At 36.2% G+C, this 26401-nt stretch overlaps 1 protein-coding gene across 6 annotated transcripts; it reads right to left on the bottom strand.

Moving 5' to 3' along the window:
• Window positions 1-3050: 3050 nt before the first annotated feature.
• On the bottom strand, window positions 3051-20478 carry myb (v-myb avian myeloblastosis viral oncogene homolog). 6 transcript variants are annotated; one of them, XM_015346723.2, is made up of 16 exons: window positions 20402-20478; window positions 13401-13518; window positions 12932-13003; window positions 11908-12000; window positions 11578-11798; window positions 10608-10839; window positions 10061-10141; window positions 9562-9666; window positions 8124-8363; window positions 7393-7755; window positions 6590-6732; window positions 5995-6109; window positions 5424-5546; window positions 5223-5324; window positions 4695-4802; window positions 3051-4286 (listed from the first exon to the last, which is right to left on the bottom strand). In XM_015346723.2, the coding sequence occupies exons 1-16, from the start codon at window positions 20431-20433 to the stop codon at window positions 4173-4175; spliced, it is 2262 nt and encodes a 753-aa protein (XP_015202209.2). In that variant the 5' UTR covers window positions 20434-20478; the 3' UTR covers window positions 3051-4172. The 6 variants fall into 6 exon arrangements, with proteins under 6 accessions (XP_015202209.2, XP_069034809.1, XP_015202217.2 ...); XM_069178708.1 differs by having other exon boundaries at window positions 7642-7755; XM_015346731.2 differs by lacking the exon at window positions 20402-20478 and adding an exon at window positions 15494-15638.
• Window positions 20479-26401: the final 5923 nt, after the last annotated feature.

Below are 26401 nucleotides of genomic sequence, written 5' to 3'. Positions count from 1 at the left end.
AAAATTATATAAAATAAAACACTTAGAAGAAGAACCAAAAAATAGAACAGGAATAAAGATCCAAAAGGGGTATTGAAAATCGGCAATCTAAGTTCATTCCTCTAGATAGCTATCTATGACATGATTATTCAGATTGATTGATCATCAATCAATCTCTATTCATTTGCACAGTTTTATGTCAGTCTTATCTTTGGTGACTGCAAAAAAATAGGATCTATTAGGTCCTACTTTTTTGCATTATTATTTTTGCAGTATTAAAAACAAAACATATGTCACAAGTGGTTTTCAATTATTTTAATATGCAAAGGACAAAATTCTCAGAAAAGGTGTTCTACAGCAGCTTTAATATAAATATTCCTGAAAATCTGGTGAGCAATTAGAAAATTAGAAAAAGCTGAATTAGAAAATATAGGTAAGGTTTCGTACACAAAGCCAAGGGAAAAGAAATGTAATGACAAAAGGAAGAGATAGAAAAGCATTCAGACAATTCCTATGGTGTCCCATTTTTTTAAACACAAAATGATGCATACATATCTGTTGAAACAGATCTGTGAATTTAATATTTGGTGGAAGCACCTATAGCAGCAATTACAACCTCAGGTCTTTCTGGGCAAGCCTTACCAACTTAGTACACTAGTTTGGTGCAATTTGGTCCATTCCTAATGGCAGATTAACTCAACCTCAGGTAGCTTGTGGGTCACTTCTGGAGAGCAATTAGATGTTTCCAAATATTTTCAATTAGAGTCCAGTCAGGACTTTTACTGGACTGCTCAAGGACATTCACTTCCTTATTCTGAAACCACTCCAGTGCAGATTTGTCCTCATGCTTTGGATTATTGTCTTCCTGAAAAGTGCATTTTTCCCTTCACTCTTTACTGCAGAGGAGCAGCCTTCCCTTAGCATGGAGCAGCTATAAGTAATTCTTGCCATCCTGTAATTAACACACATTTTGTCAAACGTTTTGGGTATTATTGACTGATGCACATTATCTCCCATCCTAGACTTTGAACTCAGTAGCTCTTTCACAGTTGTTGTTGGTACAATGGTATCCTTCGACACTTTCCTCTGTGCTTGGCTGCTCAGTTTGGAGCAATGGCCAGATGTAGGAAGTGTCTGGGGATAAGATGCACTACCATTTTTTTAAATAGGTTGTGTGTACCACAAATATTGATTGTTATTTTGAAATGTTATGACAGCAAGCTTTAAAGCAAACAAAAAGTGAAAACTGATCTAAATACGTTTGCAAGGCATGTATACTGATTTCTCTGCAATACAATCACTTTTGTCTTACTGTAGATACATTACAATAAGATTTTTGTCTTAGAAAGTCAGGTTTGGAGAGTTCTTCAGAGACATTGGTCTGGAAAATCATAATCTCAATCTCACCTTGAATGAACAAAAAATGTTATGGTTGATCCAGAATATGTGATGCCCATCTACAGGATAATCATGAAGACTGAACTGAAGCTTCAGTCTAAAGTTGAAATCTGAATTAGAGTGAACAAAGTCATTGTGACAGCAGTTAGTGTAGGGCAGTTCCACAGTCCCAATAACCATTAATATTTCATTCTGACAGCAGTATCTTCTTAGCAAAATGAATGAGGAATCCAGTAGGCTTAAGTTAGGCAGGGATTCTGATTTAGAGTTATTTAGATGTAGCCACAAAAGCTTTGCTGTATCCTCAGCCAAGCCAAAACACCAAATGTCTGGACATTGTTGTGGTTTCAACAATATGATTTAATCAGAATTCCTGTGCTGGATGAAACCACCTGCACTGCTACTGAACACCAGGTGAACAAAGAAAGGAGCAATTGTGTTTGTGTTGCCAAGTCAGCAATCAGTCCAGCACAGTAGCAAAAATGACTTATCTTCTCATTCATAGGAAATAGTCTCCATATCATTGACCTTAAGAATACAAGATATGATTAAAAAGTGTCTTATATTCTTTTTTTCAAAAGGACAAAGACTTTCTAGATTCAACACTGAACCCACTCATTTTTATGATTAGCTCTCAAACCAACTATTATTACAAGGCCCCTTTCAAAATCCATCAGTTACTATTAAGCTGCTGTTCATGACACAGTCTCAATGTGACTGGTGTGTTTTCTGACCTGTTCCTCTTGAATTCTTCAGTGTTTTTCATGTGTTTTCACTTAATGCATCATACACATTAACACACGCAGCTTTAAAATGTCTTACAGGTCCCAAGCAACATTTTAAAAGATTTTCCTCCATACCATGCACTATCATTCTCCTTGCACCAGAATTTAACCACAACACCCACAGCTACACACAAAGGCATATGTTCAAATATGGGTCAGCCTTCGCATCAAAAGTTTTAAAAACTTTTTGTTAGTCACACATGCACAAAAAATGAGGAAAAAGGATAACCCCATGGACTAAATGAACGGTTAGAAAATTTGCATTTTTATCAAGTTATCATACACCTTTGCAAGTAGTCACTGATGAAGTGTGAAACCTTTATGAAATCCTTTAGAATAATAAGCAGTTTCTGAACCTTAACATTTGATAAGAAGTCCCCTAATTTATATTGTGACACTGTCAACTTAACAGTAATAAATGCATATTTAAGGAATCAGCAGCTTGAGAATATTGCTACTGTATGCAGTGTTTTATATTAAGAACACAGTTTTCATTGAAAATTCTCCACTATTGTATTGCATTTCTCCAGCAGCCCATATGGAAATTGGAAAGTGTGATTTTCATTTATAAACAGAGAGGCATTTAAAATGCAGTAAATGAGTACTGTAATCAATATTGTTTGTTGATTTTTAATGTCCCTGAAGTTATGAATTTTAAATTAAATTATTGCAAACAATTTTGTAATCATTGGGTTTGAACAATCCTTATCTAAGTTGTTATAAATGAAGAAATGAAATGTAAACAAGTGACATTTGCAAAGTATGAAATTCAAATTTTAATTACCATATTAAAGTAAATCATTTTACTTAAAATTCTTTTACCACCTCTGTTTTAATTTTGCATCTAAAATGCTTTTATAAATGCTTCTGAAATTAAGAACAACAGAATATGTAAAAAACACTTTATTTACAAGGCAGTTCAGAATTTCCATATAAAAAGTTTGAATGATTTCCACTGAGCGCTAATATAAAAGGCAGCAAATAATACAGGTTATAAGCTAAGTGTTTGTCACTGGTTGCTACAGCAGTTCTCAATAAAAAAAGCATGTTTAAAAAATATTAATGTGTATAAAAGAGAAATAAAAAACAATAAAAAGTGTTTCCCCAAAAGTGTAGGTTCCAGGCCTTTTCTCCCAAAAAACAGTGTTTACAAACAACATTTAAAGAACAAATTCTCCAAATGCTAGTGCAGTACATTTTGATTTAGTAAAGCTCTACTGTCCATTTGACACTAACTGTCTAAAAGGTATGCTAACATTTTTAGCAGCAAAATATCCTCTTCCATTTGGCATTTATTTTAAAAAATTAAATTATAAAACAAAAATATAATACATTTGTTCAGATATAACAAATTTCCATACAGTATATTTTCAGGCAAGCTAGTAGAAAACAAAAACAAAAGCAAGCACACTCACACAAACACACAAAATAGCGGTTTTAAACCAAAATTAAAATATGGAATATTTTTAAATATTTCCAGTCTAGATTGGTGTGAAGTGGTCTGTAATAATGCTTTGACAAAATACTCCTATCAGTGCATTTAATTTAACCCACGTGTGGCTTTACATACTGTTACACTGTGCATCTTTCCTGCTCACATCTCATCTAATGCAAGGTGAAAAGACAGAATACTGGTGTGAAACACTGCTTGTTTTGCCAATGTTAAGAAAACAATCTTTGAACAAATAATAAATTACGCAGTTGTTCTTTATATTAATATCCATAAAATAAACATTTAACAGATACAAAATAGTTTTACCTAGAAATTTAGGTAAGTTTGTCATAAAAAAAATCTTTGGTTGGTTGAAATCCAACAAGTGTATGCACAGTGACAAACTGCAATGTGCCTCTCCCAACTGTTGTACCACAACAAATAGATTCCCTGTGACATCATGAGCATCTTCAAGTAGAGGGAATGTTGATTCTTAATCAACCTGGAGTGTTGAGTGTTTTTTTTTTTTAATTTTGACTTTCCATTAGTTTTGTTTGGTAATGCTTAGTTTGAACCCCTTACATGACTAAAGTCCTGGTAGAAAAGTTGTTAATGTATTTGTGGGCCTGCTCTGTGACAAGCATTTGATCATCAGTCTTCCCACAAGCAACTGCTTCCCATGCATTGAGTTGCTACAAACAAAGCAGAAATATAAATCAGTTCATACTGTTCATTACACTCTAAATCTCATTTTGCAACACTTTGTTCACAAAATACAAAAGGTAATTTAGAAATAAATAAATAATTTAGTAAATAAATATCAATTTTTAGAACTAAATGTTTTTTCCCCCAAAGAAATACACACACCCACACTAAACATTAGATGTCTCATGCCTGTATACAGTATATCACAATACGGGCTCTTAGAACTGTATATTTTACTCCTCTTATTCACAACAATAAAGGTTACTAAATACGTTTAAAAAATAATTAAAAATGTAGTAGCAGTCATACACTTTCTATTATACAATTCAACTTCTGAATGATGCTTTAATGCCGTCAAATATGCTCTTAGATGTGTGGAATTCATTTTGATTTACCTGTAGTGGGCTTCCAAGAGTTCTTCGAGGGACATGAAACCCTTTTACCAGGTTGTCTTCAATTTTGTCAGACACTGGCATCATTAACACTGAACTTGTCAGAAGATTCTGTGGGGGGGAAACAAGCTTAATTTAAACCTTCTGTGATGCTTATTTTCGACACAGCTCTCCACAACAGTCATGTTTTGTTTTTTCATATCCAACTGTTATCCTAAAAACTCAATATTATGGTCTCTCATAGCCCAGGCAAGAAATGCAAAAACTGAAGAATACATAAATCTACACATCGCCCTAATAACAACAAAAGACTGTAACACTGTGTTAGCAAAACATTTTTCTCTTTGTTCAGGAATTCATGCATTTAAAAGGGTTGTCTGTGCTGGTAAAAACAACAAAGCAAAGAGCTTCCTAAGCAGGTTTTTGTCTAAACCATGGCCTCGGACATTTGGGATACTTCCTAACCAACTCATGAAAACATGATTTGATTATCCTCCAAAGTTCTGATATGGGGGCTTCATTTCTCCATACCGGAGTAACTTCCACAGAGCTGTTCTGAGGGAAAAGCTGCGCAGGAAGGCCGTTCCCCTCCCACTGAAGGAAGCTTCTCCTCCTGTCACAGGGGGATTCCACCTGAAATACATGTAAAACCAAAGCAGTCAGCACATCTGCAGGGATACGCAGGTAAATACAGCAAAACTGGCACACTGCTCTCAAATGAAAGGAAAGTACCTCTTGTTTAATCTTTTTTAATACTGGCTGTTCGTCTTGATGAATCCCTGTTGTTACTTCAGACTCATCAGGTTCCTGTTTGATAACTTCTGCCAGGTCTTGTTCAAGATGGGGACTTTGGGGCTGGAACAAAACCAGAATTTTCAGAAACATATCTGAAAACACTATAAAGGGTTAAACTTGAAACAAGAAATTACACCACCAAAGCCAAGTAAATGGAACATTAATGTACAAAGTCCACAGAATTAACTAAAATTGGATGAATTGGAGTACACAAAGTAATATAAAGCTAATTTTTAAAAACGTATTATAAAACATAGACATTTTCTGGAAATCAGTTTTAAGATGAAATCTGTACTGGGTGCTTTCACTTTTTTAGCCCACGACTCTTTTTTTGTACAGTAATGCACTGCTCTCTGGGTAAATGTTGCCATGTGGGTAAATGTAAAGACTTTTACAAACAAAAATGTCAAACCCAATACACTGTAATGCTTAGAATTAGTGGAGCAATAAAATAATGACCCAGCCTTTTCTATCAATTTATAGCAAATGTCTTTAACATTAATCTTACCAACATCTTTAAAGGGCCATATTTGATTTCTTGGAGCGCAAGTGCTGTTTTGAAAGGGGTAGGAGTTCGTGGAGATGTCTCCATTATTGAGCGTCTGATGTTAGGAGTTCTGAAACTGATTTTTTTAAAAAGAGGTAAATTAAAAACACATTTCACCATTACAGCTCCTTGACTAAACTAGATTATTTTCACTGTTGTTATTTCTTCTGTATTCTACAATTAGATTGTTTATTTTCTTCCAAGCAAAAATAACTGTGACAATTTAATTCAGAATGTATGCAAACTATCAGGACAATACCCAAGATATTTGTCATTCACCTTTGTATTACAGCAGGGTTAAGATATGCACAAGTTACATACTGTATCTGATAGGAGCTATCAGACAAAAAACTAAAATAGCTGTGTTGCTTAAACTTCTGTAACAGAACTGAAGAAGTACACTTTCAATGTACTCCCTGGGGACAAACAGGAGACAATAAAGAAGAAAACATAAGCAGTTTATAGCATACTTCCTTTGAGACCCCTTTAGTAACAGATAACTCTTTTTCCCACACCTTTCCTTGCATTCATTATACTTTAAAATGAAGAAACTTACACATCATTTTCTTTTTGAGGTTTAAGAGTATGATCACGGTGTAGTGCATTTACAATCATAGATTTTGGAGTGCACACAGGAGTGGAGGTTAATGTTGGATTGTCAAGGTCTAAATTCTCTTGACTTGATGATGTGTTGAAAAACTGCAAAAATAAAAAAATAGCATTAGTAATCATAGTCACTATTGAAATGGTTTGAAAAGAGCACACAAATTTACAAATGTGCACAAACTTTGGTGAATGATTGAAATGGAATCATGAAATGACATTTTTTAAGCCTCATAAGTAGAGTTTGAAGAAAACAAATAATGAGTTGTTTTAATATTATTCCACATAATCTTATGGTATACGAAACTGCTAGAATTTACAGAAGTACCCCTCCTCTTGAGGTTTTGCAATCACAATGTGATGCTTTTACTTTAACTTGAAAGATCTTTATAACAGACCTTTACTTGAATCAGAATAAGCTGATACTTACTTGAGAAAATCTAAGATGTTCTGTCAAAAAATAAACTTTGCTAGTTTTTCTTCAAGCTCAACTTATGATGTGCTTTTAACAGATTGCTAAATTTAGTACTGTACAGCTAAAAATAAAAATAAAAAACTACAGTTTGGAACACTACAAAAAAGAAAAAAGCAAGTTAGATTTCAGCTGAGGATGATCTGAAAGTGATAGCAAGGGGTAGGTGAAAATACCTGGTTAACAATAATCAACAAGTGCCATATTGATTAGTCATTTGTCTCCTAAGATTAGTTTCTAAATTGTTAACCCACTCTCAACTGTTACAATCGCTGTTCAACTACCTGCGAAGGTGAGAAAGGCAGGCTTTTGACTGGGGAACACTTGGGAGTGGAGCAGCTGAAGTCTACTAGTGTGAAGATGCTACTGTCACCACTGGCCGAGTGACTGACATCCCCTTTCCATTTGCGAAGACTGACTGATGGCGACACGCAGTACTTTGAGGCTGACAATGACCCAAGCGAAGCAGGAGAGCCCTGACACAGTGAGGCTTTGCTTAAGTTTGCGTTAGTGTGTTCGTTACTCTTGCATACACTGCTTTCTTTTTGCTGTAGCTCTGTGCATTTGACGGATGGAGATTTGCAAGGCGAAGCATCGGCAACATCAAGGAGTTCAAAACTGCTGAGTTCAGCCCAAGTGGAGGGATCCTGAAAAGATTGGGGAGGCACGGATCTTAAGACACAATTGGGGGCGGCCTCATTCCTTACACAGTGACGGAGCTCTGCTGATGGATCCTTTATTTGCATTTGAAAACTGCCAGATTTGACACTATCTACAAACTTCCACAAAATCAACACTGACAGACAGCAAAAATTAAAGCCATTTGTAAAGGGCATAATTAATACCCAGGGAAAGGGCTTCCACTCAGCAGGGTGCCTGTAACTGCAATTACTGTATAAAATAAGTCAATAATTATTGACTTTACAAAATAACGTTAAACATATACAGTACAAACAATCATAAGCATAACTTTGACTGGTCACTAGTCAGAAAACCAATCGGAAAGTCAACTTACCGAGTCAATTACTGAATCTATGTATTCGGGGAGAGGAGACAGGACATTATTTTGGGTGGCTGCCATGCTACGGGCAGAGGAGGCACTCTCTTCAGGAAGGCAGCCATGGTCCAGGGGCGGTGGGGGTGCTGCCTGCTGGTGCTGCTCTCCTAAACAGGAAATGGCAACACTATCCCCATGAGTTCCTGAACTATCAGCCATTGTGGCCCCATTCCATCCTGAGTAGTTTGGCATCTGACTCTGTGTTGTGAAGGCAAAGAAAAGGAACTTAACAGAGAGGTTGCACAAGGTGTTAGATACTGTTTAAGGCAAGATAAAATGATTGCATCACTTCAGCAGTTTGCATGTGAAATAGCCCCCCAGATGTTTCCTTGCATTAAATGCCAAAAAACAATATAGGAACCACTGGATACTTTACCCACAGGTTTCAAATAATGTCAAGATTAAAAGCACTTTTTAAATCAAATTAAGCTAGTATACATCACAAACATTTTGAATCAGATTTCACTTGCAAGTCATGTTAAAGGATTTTCACACTGCATGAACTGAATGAATATTGTATTGAAAAAGCTTGCAGGGAGGAAAGGCCACAATGTTATTCAGCATTCAATGCCACCTTTCAGAAGAAGTGTGGTAGGAAAACTGTCCCCCTTTTTAAGAGTTCGAGTTGCTCATCTTTGTCATTAAACTTGACTCTGTCTGACTCTCTTTCCTATCGCTGCAGTTCACACCAAGGCAGCAAAGTAAAGAAGTGGGTAAATGATGTTTAAATTAAGAAAACAGAAGATCTAATTGACAGATTTCAGGTTTTGCTAAAATCAGCCATATGGAATTTAAATGAAAATACATGAGGAAACGCCAATTAGTAAACAACAAAAAGCATGCGGAAAACAACATGCAATTCATAGCTTTAAAAGGGCAGACAGAATATCATACAATCAATTTAAACCTTGACAAAAATCAATTTGAAATATTTTGGGACAACACTTTTGCATGCACATACAGATGAGTTAAATTTAGTTAAAACAGTCTGCAGGTGATTAAGGTTAATATAATCAACTCAACTGTTGAGGAGCATTTCAAATTAGAAAAAAAATCAAAATAAAGCAGTCTACACATATGCACACAAAACTGTGGAGAGGCTTTAAGCACTTTTGTACTTCTACAGACTCGAAATAACCAAATGATACTTCGAACTATGATTCATCCTGAAAAATACAGTAAATTAATCCTTCAAGTACATTCTGCTAAAGTTATACTGGCAGAGTGTACAGTACTTAACAGTATCCAATTCTTTCTCAGTTACAAACTGTAGAATAATTCAAGCAGATTAGAATGGTAAGCCTCCCCATAGTTTTTTTAGATTGAAAGGCGAAAAAGTGAAGCACTGGGGTGAAGCTGCTGTCCCTTCATCCAAACCACGCAGTAATAATCTTACTGGTAATGCTTGCTGCCCTCTCAGTTCATTCTCAGTCGACATTAGTAGCAACTCTAATTCCTTTATTCTTTTCTCTTTCTCAGGATCTTCATCATTATAGTGTCTCTGAAATTAAGAGTCAAGGGAAAAGAACAGATAAAGCTTCAGACTTGTGCTTGTACTCAACCCCTTTTGATGAGGTCAAGCCAAATCCAAAGGTAAGGGAAAAAGGGTTACTTCTTATAACTGATAATGTAAAGCTGTCTGGGTACTATACATAATATTAGTTTCAATGCCTAATTGTTTTTGCACTACATCAATTCTATCTGACATTGTGGAATCTCCCTTCTTCCTTCCCTCAAAGGTAGAAATACAACCTAAATCCCCAATGAAAAAAGATTGATATGAAATTTTTTAATTTAACTTTTAACACACGGTAGCTTTTATGTGGCTTACTACATCCCCAACGGGTCTTTTAATCAATTCTCCAAACTGGAAGAGATATTTGACTGTGACATACCTGAATAGCAGCAGTAGCAGGCTGAGGGACATTAAGTATATTGACATGCAGAGCCACAGGAAAGGGCACCTGACCAGGAATCTAAAATCATAAAAGGAACATGTTTGCTCGAAGCACAGTAGAACAGACTTACTAATTCACTAAAAATACTTTAGAAATTTCAAATGACAATTAGAAAACAAGTTGTTCTTATTTAGAAACATGTGAACACAGCTTGAATTATTGTATAGATAGCAGGCAGTCAGATTATACCAGATGAAGATGCCTAATGAGAATTAGACTGAGCAGTAAATTTGAAGTTTTTTACAAATCTAAGAAAGAACAAAAAAGCACCAGATATTTCATTGATGCAAGACTTTAACATGTTTCTTTTATGCTTTTGTAAAGTAAAATGTCAAAATCTATCCACATTACCAGGCACAGCATTATTATGTGGCCTTTAATACATCTGTTTTGAAACTGAACATTTTAACATGCAATAGCTTCCAATACAGAACTGGACTAAAATGCACTGTATATACTGGTCTGTGTTAAAGTCAAAGCTTACCCGCGGTGTTTCTGGGATGTGGTAGTATTGATAGTCTCCATTTATTGGGGACTGTGTGGCTGGTATCTGAGAGGGTGGGGATGAATGGGCGAAACCCATTATGTGGTTGGTCTTTGTATAGTTTGTGGCTAGCGCTGGCGGGCCTGTTTTCGGGGTGTGCTGTAGATAACCTTCCTGCTCAACCTTTCGGCGCATAGTGGAATTCCAGTGGTTCTTGATAGCATTATCAGTCCTGTGCAAGAAGATATTAAAAAAAAACGTTTATTAAAAACAAGTGTTTTGCACCTCATACCAAAAACATTAACAGTAGATACAGTCGCATCCTGATTATTTACCCTATGGTACATTTTTAAGTACAATACATTTTTATGTAGCATCTGGTGTTGGTGTTAAAGCACATTACAAGTCATGTGATCCACAGTAAAACTGAAGTGCAAACATAAACATAAATTCAAAACATACACAGAAAGAACCTATCACACACAAGGCCTAGAACCCACACCCAGCACTTCATAACCAACAGCTCTGAAAGTACTGTGGTTGGAAGACTTGAGGTTTAAAAAAACAGGCCCTTTTGCTTAACCTCACAAGCGTCAAATCTTAAGGCATTAGCGTTTTGAGCTTTATTATGTTTTAAGGTAAGGTTATACATTTCTGGTTTCGTTGGAAACTTCAACTTTTGACATGCTGTTGCATAATTCAAGGCATATCTCTACAAACTGATATCCACTAACCAGTTGAAGAATATATATACCTGTATATACTATACCTATCTAAAAGTCTTTGCAAACCACAGTACATCTGATGAATCTCACATAACTTTAATTTGAATCTCAAATGAAAAGTAGAGATGAGAGCAGTATTAAACTGATTCTAAGACCATCCCCAGCACAAGATTATCAGACATTTCTCTTTGTTAAAGTTCATAAAGTAAGTCAGTATGTCTTTATTTTCACAGTTGCCAGATTACCTCCCAGGCAGCAGTTTAGCAATCTCAGCCCATCTGTTTCCCAGTTTTTTGTGTGCTTGATAAATAATTCGGTCTTCTTCCTCTGTCCAGGATGTCTTTTTCACCTCTGGATTCAAGTGGTTATGCCACCGTTCTCTGCACTGTTTCCCTATTCTGCCCTTTAAGTGCTTCGCAATGACTGACCAGCGTTTGGGGCCGTACTTTTGCACAAGTTCAATCACCTGCAAGCAACAGAAGCAAAACTGGTGAATGGCTTTGTCAATGTTGGATATCTACTTTGTCGCATACTGGAATTTTTTAAAACAATTAAATGAAAGTGAATGTCATTACCCTCTGATCCTCCTCTTTAGTCCAAGGACCCTTAATAAGTTCTGGATTTAATACTTTCTGCCACCTGTGTTGGCACTGCACATCTGTCCGATTCTATTAAATGGAAATATTAAAGAGTATTAGTTTACATTTACAGTATGTTTTGACAAAATAAATTACACTTATTAGTAAGATTTTGACAGAAGACAAAGTGCATCTTTCATGAGCATGCGATCCAACCGCTGTAGGGTCATCTGAACACTAAGTCAATTAGCAAAGAATGTCAATTCTGAGTTTTTTTCAGTAAATAAGACTGGATGGTATTTTCTTTTCGTTCGTTAGAAAGCACTGCTGCTCTGCTGGTGCTAATGAAAATAACAGGTGCCAAAAACCCACTTTGTATTTTAGAAATGAAACATTTTTAGTTTCTAATTCTTAGTCTATAAACTACTTCAAAGTTTTATTTTGGAGAAATGAAATCTTCATGTCTGCTATCCATGCCAGAACACAGGTGCACTGTGGTTCTGAAGATCAGGGTCTTAGTTCTCAATGTACATTCCCTGCCTCATGGACAACAAACTGTACATCAAGTCTTTCAAATAAATGGATGAATCAAAAACTGTAAACAGTTTTACATAGGTCAATAAAAAAACAATAATCAGCTTTTTTTTTTAAATTAAAAACAGTTCCAAGAAAATTGTTGATGTTTATATTGGTTATTCAAATACCTAAGCAATCCAATTTGCTGCACTATAATGGAAGGAACACACTGGGTAATATGATAAACCATCTTTGTAAACAACAGGCCTTCAGTGGTTTGTTTGTGTTCAAACCACCACTTTTGTGGCTGAGCACGTGGTGCCAAATCATTTCCAAATCCTTCAATTACTTATACAACTTCTCCTCTAGAGAAAAAAAAAGTATGTTCTGACAGAAAGGCCTGCTTCTTCTATCCCTTCCCTTATCAACGTGGAGGGAATGATAAAGCTGTCAGAGAGATGTCAGAGATAGAATATATCATAGTTAAGAAAGACTTATTTCTTACAGGAAGGAAACTGGCAATAACTTTCCAGTCTTCAGTGCCATGGTTTTCAACAAGCTTCTTTAATTTTTCGTCCTGGAAAAAACAAAACAAAACCAAATGTAATGATCAAATAAAAAGCTACTGTTAAGTTCTACAATGGACTGTCTCACAAAAGCTGTTTCCAGTTAGATTTTTAAAGTATGCTGTTAAGCACATAAGATGCAGTCAGACCACAGACACAAAATAAAGATAAGTCTCACATACTTATTTGTACACACTGTATTTGACTGTTAACAATCAAAACTACCTTACTAGTTAACTATATTTCTTACTCTTTAGACATATTCAGACTTGGGCCAATTTTACCTCCCTGTACCTTAGGAGATAATCAATGTGATCTGTCAACATTAATATTCACTGCAACCCTTACCCTTCTGAAGGATGATAAAAGGGCAGCACAATTTTTGTTTTGCTTCTAACATTTTCGTACCTCTTCACGTGTCCATCTAGTCTTGCCTAAATGTCGTTTCCCGGATTTTGGCAATGGTCCATCATAGTCGTGATCATACATTTCAATTTCTTCTTCTTCATCATCACTACTGTAAACACTGTAAAACAGAATGAGCAACACTGTGGGAAACTGCAAATAAATAAAAGGCCATTTCTTTTACTAAGGTTCCATAAAGGTATAATAAAAGCCCCTGTAGTGACAAAACCTGTAAATCTTGCAGGTTCAGGTGTTGGGCAAAGTTAGACATAAGGTACATATTTTGAAAAACTGGTTCTAATGTTTTTGGTTTCCACAGATACATCTGAGGGGATTGGCAATGCTAATTATTTTTTCATGACTTCTGCATGTTGAGACCTGCACATGTATTGTTAGAAAACAGGATAATCACACATTTGGCATGCATTCAACCAATCAGTCTTCAAAACAAAGTGAAATGTGCAGGATACTAAATTCTAGCTGGAGATAATGTCCTTTGTGTACTCAAGCGCTATAAAGCCAGTTAACCCTTTACAATCATGGGCTGTATAACAAAGAAAAACTAAAAAGATGATCTTGTGCCACTTATTTACATAAATCATATATAATCTTTTCTTTAGTGAAAGTATCAAGGCAGCTTAAAGTAAACATATAAACTGTTAAATATTCCATGAAATCCAGAAACGGTACATTATCTTATAAAAACAAAAAAAGTTCCAAATCAAATACGATGCCATGACTCAAACTGTTCTGTAAAGACGAGACAAAATGTACTAGAAAAAAAACTAAGAACACAATGACGACTACGAGCTCGCAATCTGAATTACACATTTTGACAAATTAACATTAAAAAGGTTTTCGGTACCAGCTAACAAAGCGCTTTTAACACAAAAATGCATTATTTAACTGTAATTAATTAGACATTAGGGGTTTTAACGGGAGTCTACGCGAGGATGACGGGCATAGGAAGGGCAAGGAATGATTGAACGCTTTCTCCTAATTTGATAAACAGATATCGCACAGTTAAACTCTACAAAACCACAAGCGAGCGCACAATTACTTCTTCATTTTTTATGAGAAGGCTACTTCTATAAAAGCTTCAATGCAAGGGGAGACTGGGAGCAAGAACGCAACACTGACATTGGCAGTCTCAAAAGAGCTGCTTAGTGGCTGACACATTTGACACATCGCGCTGATGGAAGTGTTAGGCAGTAATGCGTTGACTGTGTAGGATATAACCGAGGTGATGTTCACAGCAGTTCATGTATTACTCTTACCCGCTGCATATCAGTTAAACATACTTAACTGTGACAATAATGCAGAATTAAGATTTTTTTCTTATTGATTACATAAATAACTTGTGAAATAAAGTAAAGGAGAGACGCTGAACGTGGAATTCAATACGTAGCCTAAACATTTTTAGGAAGTCCTTTAAACAATGAGCTTCGGATTTTATAAAACAAATACAAAAGACCGAATATAATACGTAGCCAACAATAAAAAGACCACCACATACAGTAATAAACAGGAAAAAAATCGTCCAAGGACACGTGAGAGAAAAAATAAAACGCAACTTCTTCAATCGAACACTTCTTTGTATCTTTTAAAATAATTATTAAAGCACGTCCTTAAATTATTAATAAGAAGTAATTGCTAAAAGCCTTGTACTATCCAGAATGCCCACCTGTCACCTTACACGCACAACCTGTCTCCACAGAGAATGAATGAAATTTAAATGAACAACCTGCAGCTACAAAACAAAGTTCGGTGTTTCAAAGTCAAACAACATCTGCCATATGCTCACCTGTCCATCTCAGCGCCAGCGCAAAAACTGTCCAATTTAACTGTTAAAATGCTCAGTAACTAACATAAGCCGAATAAAACTTCCAAGTCCCCTTCTCACGAGTACCTTATTCCTACATTTAGATCGGCGCTCAAGATCATAGTTTCAAACATAATTTCATGAGAATTAAAATCCAATACATGTAAGAAAAAATCAAATTCCCATAATCATAAACCATATTTTTCCAAATGCTATTTAGAAATATATACAAGATAGCATTTTGCACTCAGAAGAGAGAAACGATTTACTATACCTATGTCTTGGCCGCCTAGCCATGATCAAGGTACGGAAGAAGTGGCTGTTGCTGCAAGTGTTCTGCCAAAGTGTGTGTAGTATAGTCAGGAGGAGGAAGCAGGTTGAGATTAAAGAGTAGAGAGACTGTAAACAGATTCCATCAAACAAAAGCACTTAGGCCCTCCCTCCCCGCTAAATTTGGCGCCGTGAATTTGCGCAGGCGCGTTTGACAAACCTTTCCAAGCTTGCAGGGGAAGGCGCCTTTTTCAGTCCAATCCCCGCTAAACGCAATTATTAAACTATGTGTACATTTGTTTCAAGCGGGAGGGGGTATTGTTACCGAGGACAATGTAAACAATTAAAAGAATGGACTTGGCATGAGCAGCTGCAGCGGTTTCGTAGGACCCTGGGTTGTCTGTTCTCTCGTGTTCCTCTGTGGTTGTTGTGCGCTGCACCATGTGTTGCCCTTAGCGGTGCTGGTTTTCAGCACTTAGGCTCATTTTTGAGAAGTTACTGTGAAGCGCTCCTAGGTGCTCTCGTTTGTGTCATAACTCAGAATTGTACAATGTGCTGCAAACAGGCGTTTAAGAGAAAAAAAAGTCGTACTGTGAAAGCGAGATTTAACGTGTTTTATTCTAACTACCCATAAACCGTAGAGAGATTTTACTATCTTGTCCTCGCTATGTCATTATTTGGGTACTTATTTTTATTATTCCATTAAAAAAACAAACGTTTTGTCGTTCATCGCATGTATCCATTTTTATTTAATGCCACGTAGAAATGTTGCAGTATTTGGAAAAGACGAATTCTTAAATGTAGTAATCTTAAATTGTGTAACACTGTTCTCGTGCAAATTGTTGTAATACATTTTTAGATGAGGAATAAAGTTAGCCAAAGGTTACTTGACCCTTTCATATGCTATACATCGCTTTTAGTAGTCTTATTTTATACATTTTGTATTTAATTGTGAAGCTTTAATTTAGAGTTGGTTAATTTCTAAACGTACCCTCTGTAACTTGAAGCAAAAGCCCCTCACAAGCGATTTGTGAAAGAAAACGCAGTATACTGTGCTGTGACACAAAGTAGGTGGACTCGGAACAACCCCATGGTGAAGTGAAAACACAGACTTGCACTAAATGACAACACCGGTTAGAGGGCGCAGTCAGTTTAGAGCTTTTTTTTCGCTTGGTCACTTTCATTTAATATTGTGAGAAAGCTTTGCGTTTATTTTCCGAGGCTGAATCATATGATTAATATTTTTTTATTTTTCAAAGTCTGGATTTGTATAATAAAAAGGTTATTTTCTTAGTCTGTCACAGCATTATAGTAAGAGCAACTCAAAAGTTGACGTTTGCCACTACACTCACGGCACGCGTTTCCACAGCAATGCATGTACTGTAATCAAAATGTTTAGTTTTATTTTTCCTCCGGACCGTGACTAATGTCACAGACACCAATAGCAACCACATCCGAAAACTCAACTCATGGTAGGGCTATCCAATTAAAAGTAAAATACAATATATCAATGAGTACTGCTATAAATATTTTGTAAAATAAAATAAATCAATTAATACTGTTGTAAAATACTTTGTAAAATAAACCTGTAATAATAAACACTTTTTAGTATGGGCTGCTTCTTATATGGCTTTGTCTTGCTGCACTGGGTTGTTGAATTTCATTTTTATGACAGCTGTGGGTTAAAGGCAGAACATACTGTAAGAAATGATTTTTAACTAATGGTAGGATCTTTGATTTTAATTATTTAAATTGTACTTTAGCGGGTGTTTTACAGATGTATCTTTGACCTCTTTAACATCTTTTTCTTTCAATAAGAATCTTTGCTAATTTCTGATTGTGACAGGGCACATGATATCTAAACTTAATCGCTTCAGGACAAACAGAACAAGTTGTTTCCTCTTCTTAGTGGATCCTGTGAACATTCAACCTGTGAAAATTTTGCTATTCTAGATCAAATTCTCAAAATGCTGCCTGAATCTGTTTAGCCTGTAAAAATTAAAATTTAAAGGATGGATTGCACATGAAGCCATTAATAATGAGTAACAATTATGAAAAACAGTAAAAAATGATTGTGAGAAATAATTAATTATACTTATCTTTGTAAATATTAAAAAAACAAGTAATGGGTATAAAAAGTTATAATTAGTTATTGTTATGATAATGCCATTATGAAAAATTCATATAAACTACTATTTTGAGAGAAAAGCATATATTACTTTTTGAGAAGGTGCAGGTTTGTTCTTCATTTTAATAATAAAACACTGGGGCTTGTCCATGGAAAGGGTCATATTGAGGTTATATTTCAGAAACAAGGGAGTTTTTAAAAAGCCCACAGAAACCCAGATCATCTGTCTTGTTGGGATCTTGGGATGCACCTACTGTACTAGTCAAGTAGTGGGAATGCTTGAATTTGACAGCTCCTGTTTTCCAGTACCTACAGGGTTCAGGACTGATTCAATAGGGCCTAACCCCTGTGTGGGCAACACCTTCTCCATATCCGCAACTTTCACATAACCCTCATACTGTAGCATCCTATTGTATGACCACTGTTGTTACTGGCTCTTGGGCCTCCAGCTTCTTGTGGTCTCCACTGGGTTGCTGCACTCATCAATAGAATGTCAAGGTGAGAAAATGATTTGGGATCACCATAAAGTAAGCTGATAATTCCCACTTCACTTATATCTTCGGCCTTTATGGCCTTAGTCCTCATTGTCTTGGGAAAGACAGTTGTATAGCAGTTTCACACTGATATATAACTGTTCACTGATTAAGGGGACCTTACACTAAGACAATAAGGACGGAACTTTGTAAACTGACGAATATTTTATTATGTCATATGCCAGGCACACTCAAAAAGAACAGGCCGACAACGAGCCATATTTTTATGAATAGACCATATCTGTAGTACCCACCTTTGGTCTCTCACTAAGCCCTAACTCGTTCACTCCTTGTGTTTTTCCTGCCCTGTTATCTGATCCCTAATTTAATTCTCCTTGCAATCCCCACATGGGCCTATACCATTCAACATTACAACAAATTAACTCTGACACAACACCATCCTACATGACACCTCCCATGACCAATCAGAAAGAGTAATATACCAGAAACGGGGTACCTGGGATGACTGGCCACCTCAAAGTCCATAATCATTAGTATTAGGATTTTAAGGAAAATTCTTGCTTGTCCAAATATTTTACATTGTCTACTATTTCCTTATACTGTTCTTCTTCATAATTGGTTTTGCAATACTTTCGGGAATACTTGCCATTGCTTCCGCCTTTGTGTGACCATTATATTATTATATATATATATAAAAAATGCAATTATGTAATTATATTACAAATATTAAATACCATTCGTGTATTGCTGTGTTGCATATTACTTTGAAAATTATTATGCTGCATACATAAAGTATATTGCAGTCTGCACACTTATATTATTATACAGGATGAACACTTCTGTATTTGATTGCTATTCAAAACTGGGTAAAGCAAAGGCTTTGAGAAAGGTTGTTTAGCATGACTTTGTGCATTATGCCATTTTTCTCTAGGAATATATTCTACCTTAACCCCAGTGAAAAAAAAATTGCAGGTCTAATAATAAATTAGCTGGTCAAAACAACAGTGTACACTGAAGACATTAAATTACTTATTCCTATTTGAATGTTCGGAAACAGTGGTTTTAGTGATGTTCTAATAAAAATGAACGAAGCAAAAGAGTAAATATACTCTTTTACACTCGACTACATTACGACTAGGAGCAAGGATCTATAGTTAACTTCGCAGTGTTTTCTCAGAGTGAATTACATGCATTAGTAGCTGAGTGTAAAAGCAACCTACTGGTTGATGCTTTTTCATGGCTACAAGAGCAACAGTTTATTAAAAATAGTGCTGATTGTTATATAGCTACTGTTTGGACGCGTAATAAATGGAGTGGAAAAAAGAAAAGATTTAATATTGATATATGATTTTATATTGACTCTTATATTGGTACAGAATTCAATTTAACGTCAATCAAGATTTGTGCAATTATAGTCATTAAAATAGAACTCTTTTTAACGAATGAACAAGAAAACCTTCTTTCACTAATGAAACCTTCTTAACCTTCTTTCACAATTTTCAAAGTATAAAAAATGTCCTTCCATCTTCTACTGTTTGTACTTAGGAAGGTACTGTACATCTGAAAACCCACTTCCGTGTAGGCGTCAGGATATAATGTTTACATATTAACCTAACGGTGATATCAGGATTTTCATGAACAAAGTTTTAGTTCTGTGTGGTGTTTCATAAATTATATATACAGATCCATATATACGCCTCGTATTGAGGCGTAGATTTTGAAAATAAGACTAATCTAAAAATCTATCTGGTTGATGTAACCAAAAGGTCATTTATGGCGAAGTGTTTAGAAAATTCTACATCATACTTTGAAGACTTTAAACTGCGTTTCTATGTACCGGATACATAGACGTTACATACAGATATACAGTATTTCACCGACACATCATTATTATAATTTTACCAAAGGAACTGTAGTAACGTCAAGACAAAAAAGCGACTCTACTTTTAAGTTGATTCACAATATCTCACCTAGCACTAAATGTGAGGTTTCATAAGCGACCCCAACTCATTTGCCAAGGACGCGTTTTTAACGACCAAGTATCGACACAGGCTACCTAATGGTTCAACAACGTCGTGTCAAAGACTGTTTTTTACGCTCCGCACTTCTGCTCGCACTGAAAAGGGGAACGGCGGATCTACAGTATGACTACACTGGTGCGGCTGTCCTGTTTTATTTGTAGCGGTGCTGCACTGGCGGCATACTGTGTTCACGTACTGTGCATACTTACTGTAACGGCTATTAATAATAATAATAATAATAATCAAATCAATGTATTAGCAAAACTCACCCAAACGAACAGTGGCTGCGGGAGGCGTTCATGTCTGCGAGAACCGCGAAAACGGTCGGAAGTTCAAACCTGCGAAGTTCGAAGAACCGAAGTTCCCAACGGCCGGTGCGCTTCTGCTTCGTGGACGCAACTGTGTTGCTCAATGTAGTATTTCCCCTTGTGTCCCCATCACACCAGGACAAACCACTAAAATTGTTTTTTAAAAAAAGCTAACAAACTGTTCTTCTGAGCACTTTCCTGGTGTCATTATTGTTGTAAACATTAACTTTGATTTATTTGGCTCCTATATTTTTTATTTTGATAAATAGCTACTGTACTCTCAATTCAGTATGTCCATTAAGCAGATCTGTTTGACAGTAAAAAAATACTTGACAAATAAGGAATGTGTTTACAAAAATATAACATGAATTGTTTTCAAATACATCACACAGGCAAGAGCCATTATAAATGCATTTAAACGTTTTGCCTGTTTATTTTATTAAATAATGTAACTATTGTTTCTGAACGACTTTAAACACCAAAATTTAAAAGATTGCTGAGTAATACTATATGGTGTTCTGGCTGCTCTTTGCTCCAATTTTACTGTTGCCATTTTTTGGGCCTAGTATCATAATCCCCTCATCCAGTTTCCATAACTGCTTTATCCTTAGAGTGTCACTGTAAGCCAGAGTCAGGCCTGGGAGGCACAAACTGGAGGAGACACCTGTCACAAGGTACACCAGAGGGGCAATTTGAAGACGTCAGTTAGATTGGCCTTGCAGGCATTTGGAATGTGGGAGGAAACTGGAGTATCTGGAGAAATCCCACAAGGAAAAGGGGAGAACAGGCAATCTCCACACAGAGAGAGTTTCCACTGGGTTCCCTGAGAAAAATGTTGCGTATTTGCCTATCGATCATTTATATATCATTATCATATCTTGACAGGACACCAGTCCATCACTGGGCAAACACAGACACACATGTTCACACCAGAGCCAATTTTCCCAGAAACCATTTATCCTACCAGTGGGCGAAAACTGGAGCACCCAGAGGAAACCCACACAAACACTGGGAAAAGATACAGACTCTTCACAGACAGCACCCCAGGTCAGGAATGGAAGCCAGGGCCCCAGCACTACAAGACAACAATGCTAACCACTGTGCCGCGCGTTGTAGATTCAAAGTTACCAAATCAATTCAGCCATCATATCTATAATATAAATAAATGATTCTCAGCCCTGTGTCTACTACTGTGTCTTCCTGTTTGTGTTCTATCAGCATTCTTACTAAAAAGCTAAAAGAGTTAAATTTTCTATTTCAGGCGTGTTTTTAAACTTCAGATTCAGCCAGAGCCTATCCGAGAATCCAACAGGGTACACCTGGACAGCATACCAGTCCATCCCAGCACACTCACAGACACCAGTGTCAATTTTCCCAGAAGTCAATTAACCTACCAGTGTATCTTTGGATTGTGGGATGAAACGGGAGCAGCAGGAGGAAACCCACACCACCACAGGGAGAACATACAAATGCCATGCGGATAGTAACTCAGGTCCAGAATTGAACCCAGGGACCCATAGCAATGAGGCAGCAATGATAACTACTGTTCCACCGTGCTGTCCTCAAAAGCCACCAGACACAATGATTCCTCAGGATCAGTGTGAAGAACCAATGATATAAATTATGCACTGGGTTTTTTCAGCATTTGCATGCAGTTTGTAACTTAGTTTGAGGTTTCCAGTGCTGATATACACGCTCAAGATATTTAAATACAGACTAATCAAAGGGGATGCTGACAAAAGTAGCTTCATTCTGAGATGATAATGATACCAATAGGTAATTATATATTCATATATATGCTGTGAATGGATATTTTTTAATGCTCTTGTTTTTAATAAGTTAGAAGTTTAAATTTGAATTTATTCGCATTAAGTACAAAAGAAATAGGTTAGAAAGTTCAATGCTGAAATATGCTTTGAAATATGCTCACAACCTTTATCATCACAGGTGCAGTTAGAAGAATTGAAAAAAGCAAAATCATGCCTTGTCATACATACAATGTAAATGAACAAAAATCATCCCCAGATTAACGTACCGTACAAAATACAATGACAGAGTCTGAATGTTTACCCTTTAGAATCTAGTGCAAGAGTAGAATCTATTATTTTTATTTAAAGAAGGCAAGGACATTAATAAATGGGTGGTGTGTGGAGAAAAAAAAGAATAAAGTTGGTTTTAAAACCTGTTAAACCATCCTGTTCACTCAAGTATGATTTCTAACTTCTGCAAGACTAAAACCAGTTTTACTGGATAGACAGGTCCAGCCTGTGCTCTAAACAAGCTGGTAACCACCCAAAGGGCATAGATATCCATGTGAAATAAAGCCTTAGTCTATGTAGGAAAAAGATTAGATAACACATTTGTTTATGTTACATTAGACCATACCCCTGAAGAAGGCTTTGCTGCTGAACCATTTTTCTGCTTTCCTATGCTTCTTTTCAGCATGGAATTGACCTCTATGTGTTCCTATGTTGGGCAGCATGGTAACACAGTGGTTAGCATTGCTGCCTCTCAGTGTTGTGGGGTTTAATTCTGGACCTGGGGTGCTATCTGTGTGAAGTGTGTATGCTCTTTTCATGTTCACAGGGGTTTCCTCCAGCTGCTCCGGTTTATTCCCACAGCCCAAAACATACTGGTAGGTTAGTTGACCTCTGGGAAATTTGACGTTGGTATAAGTTTGTGGTTGTCTGTATCTGTGTTTGTCTTTAATGGACCCGTGTCCCATCCAGGATTTATCCTGCCTTCTGCTTGCTGCTTGCCGGGATAGGCTCCAGTTCTCCTGCTACCCTGAATTAGATGAACTAGAAAATGGATGGATGGATGTTCCTATATTCTGTCTGTTCTCTATTCTTGGAGTGAATGTATTGAAATTAACTTGAAGTACTGGGCTTATTCAGTATATTGTCCTACTGCACACTGGAAGTTAAGTAAATTAACTAAAGCATTACTTAAATTAACCATTTTAATTCAAAGGAAAATAATGCCCAGTTGTATTATAAACTACCTAAGTCACTTTTTCTGCATGCCCATGAAATGTCCCCCATTAGTTAGAGCATTAGTTTGAACAATGGGGCTAGCCCTGGTATAGCAAGATCACACCACAAGCCAATGCTATAGTCTTCATTTCAGTCACCACAAAATGACATGTATCTGCAACGCAGAGTGAAGCAGTGATGTTCACAGAAAAAAATCTTTTTGAGCGGAAGGTGTGGGTGTTTTCGTGGAATGCTCTCTTGGTATTTCACCGTGGGTGAATGGACAAAAGTGAAATTCAACACAGCAAGCATACACAATGACCACTTTGGTAGCTCTAATGTTAATATTCAAAGCATTCATGAGCACATTAAATAACATTTTAATACATTTTTTTTCCCCTCAAAACAGGACAGTTCTTTACTCTGACTCTTTTGCCACAGTGCATGGCTGGACTTTTTCGAAAAGTTGAGATGCTACTGTATGAAAAAACTTTTTAATATTCTACTTCTAATTAACGGTTGTTTTTTCATGTTACCAAATCAAATTAATGTACATTCATAAGATGTAAAAAAAGTATATTACATAAGCTTCATGGATTAGGTAATGCTCAGCTCTACATTATCTGTACTGTTGTGTGAGAGGTTATAGGTACAGTCAGTAAAGTCCCTGCTGTTGTTCCTTGAGTGAGGTATTTTGCCCCATTCGTATAAGAGGGGACCATAATTCCTGGGGGTGATCACTGTGATAGATTGGTGTCCCATCCAGGGGGGAGTCACATGCTCTCAGTCAGATTAAAGCTATGAAAACCAGGATGAGCTCTTGCCCAATATAAACCTGTGTTTTTGTATTGACTTCACCTTGTTATCTCTATTGCTATGTTTGTTAAAATTTTACTTCATGTAGTTCTTAGAAGAACTAGGCTGGTGACACTGATTAGTGATTGCGCGTAATTATTGTTTGCTTGCTTGTGTGACTTTAAATATGTCCAACACACATCTCAGTTTTTGATCTAGGTTCATCCTTTTAAGATTATGGAAAGGTCAAGGAAGTCATGTGCTTGGAAAGTTATCTAAATAAAACATTTTAAGAAAATGCAATATAAGCAATACATGTTGTGTAGGTGTGTCAGATATGATAGAATTTATGTGAGAACATCGTGGCTTAACTTCAATTATTATTTAATCAACATCTGTTGTTCTTTACCTGTAATTAACAAAATGAGAGCTAACAGCAGAAGCCGTCTTATTTTATGATAATATAATCTTTAAATCACGTTTTCTTGGTCTTGCAAATAAAAAAGAAAAGAAAATATTTTTACAAAACGTAGCTTGCAGGACAGCATACTAGGGAGCAGTAGCACTACTGCCACACCACCCTAGAGTCCTGAGTTCAGTTTCATCTTAGGAAAACTTTCTGGTGTTTTGGTGGAGTTTGCATGCTCTACCTGTGTTCACATAGGTTTTTGTCAGGTGGTCTGGTTTCCTTCATTCTCCCGAAGATATGCAGGTTAGGTATGATTGGCTACTTGAAACTGTGCCTTTCCTGGGAGATTAGGGTGGTATATTATACCTGGTGGTTTGTTGTCAGTACTGGCTATACAACTATAGAGAAAGATAGTCAAAGATCATGATGGGTCAAATAGCCTCCTCTACTCTGTAGCCATTTTAATGTTTCTAAATGCAACAGAAAATCTGTCAACAGTGTTTCTTATTTGATTTTAACATGAATAATATGAGTGCAGTATGTTGGTGCAGTGGTTAATGTTGCTCCTCACAGTGCTGTAGCCCTGTTTTTCTACTGGTTTTCCAATATTAACATCTCTAGGTCTTCTGTGGTTTTATATCAGAACAGTATGGAGAAGATAGTTGTTTAAAGGAATGGCAAAATTGGCCAAACTAATTTCAATGGACAGCACATAAAAAGTTCTTGTTCAAATATTACACTTGACTCTATACTTTTTTTCATACATCTACCGTATGTTGTGTTTCCTAAACAGGCTATTGTTCTGTGATGTTGTTTTGTTGGGCTGACCAGAGTTGAAAGGTCTTGTTATTGGTTACAAGATTAAAGCACTTATGTAAATTCAGAAGCTATACAGTATGAATGACTTTGGACTGCCTTGTGTGAAAAAGGTACATATTAACATTCTTCCACTTTTATCTTTGTTCAGTAAAGATTAAAACATTTATATAAACCTTATATATGGCACAATGTATTGCCTTATTACTCTTATTTTCAATACAATCTTGTCTGTTGCTATTAGATCTCTCCATTTATTTTATGTACTTTTTATTTCATTTATTGACAATTTCAGATGCCTCTGAATTATAGTATCTTTTTATTATTATAGTTATTCCTTGTGATTTTTAATTCTTCATAACTTTCTATTTGTCCATTTTCTAAATAGTTTTATCCAAAACGGGTTCACAGCGGAAGCTGGAGCCTATTCTGCCAAGCAACAGGCAAAGGCAAAACAAGGAATCCAGGCCGTCCCAGACAGTCTCACACACTCACACCAGGGCCAAATTAACTGTGAGAGAAAACTGGATCACCCAGAGGAAACCCACATAACACGAGCAAAACATACAAACTCCACACAGACAGCACCCCTGTAATTGAACCCAGGTCCCCAGCTCTGCAAAGCAGCCATGCTAACCACTGTGCAATAATTCCAATGTTTCATTAATTTTAAATATTTAAATAGATGAAAGATTAAGTTCCATGTGAGACATAAAAATTCAACTTATCATGTTTATCCAAATAGTATTAAGTGTTCTACAGTGAACTATACCATATATAAAGTAAGTCTTCAAAATAATGGTTCAAACATTCTGTATTTGTTGTTGGTTTTTTTTTTTTGCTGCCCAGATTTTCTCATTTTTATTCTTAATGTTTATAATTTGAAGAAAAAAAGCCAACGTTATTTGGTGGTTTTAAGATATGATGAAGTTTATATGATGAGAAACACTATTCAGTGCTCTCAAA

Source organism: Lepisosteus oculatus, chromosome 2 (genome assembly GCF_040954835.1).
Source record: "Lepisosteus oculatus isolate fLepOcu1 chromosome 2, fLepOcu1.hap2, whole genome shotgun sequence".
Taxonomy (NCBI): Eukaryota; Metazoa; Chordata; class Actinopteri; order Semionotiformes; family Lepisosteidae; genus Lepisosteus; species Lepisosteus oculatus.
Note: the sequence above shows the minus strand (reverse complement) of the source record. Positions and strands in the feature narration are given on the sequence as shown.

Coding starts and splice junctions, on each gene's coding strand:
- myb (XM_015346723.2), bottom strand. CDS start 20,433: ATGAACGCCTCCCGCAGCCACTGTTCGTTTGG. Junction 8,364..9,561: donor GAGGGCAGCAAGCATTACCA/GTAAGATTATTA, acceptor TTCACAACACAG/AGTCAGATGCCAAACTACTC. Junction 5,325..5,423: donor TAAAAAAGATTAAACAAGAG/GTACTTTCCTTT, acceptor CATGTATTTCAG/GTGGAATCCCCCTGTGACAG.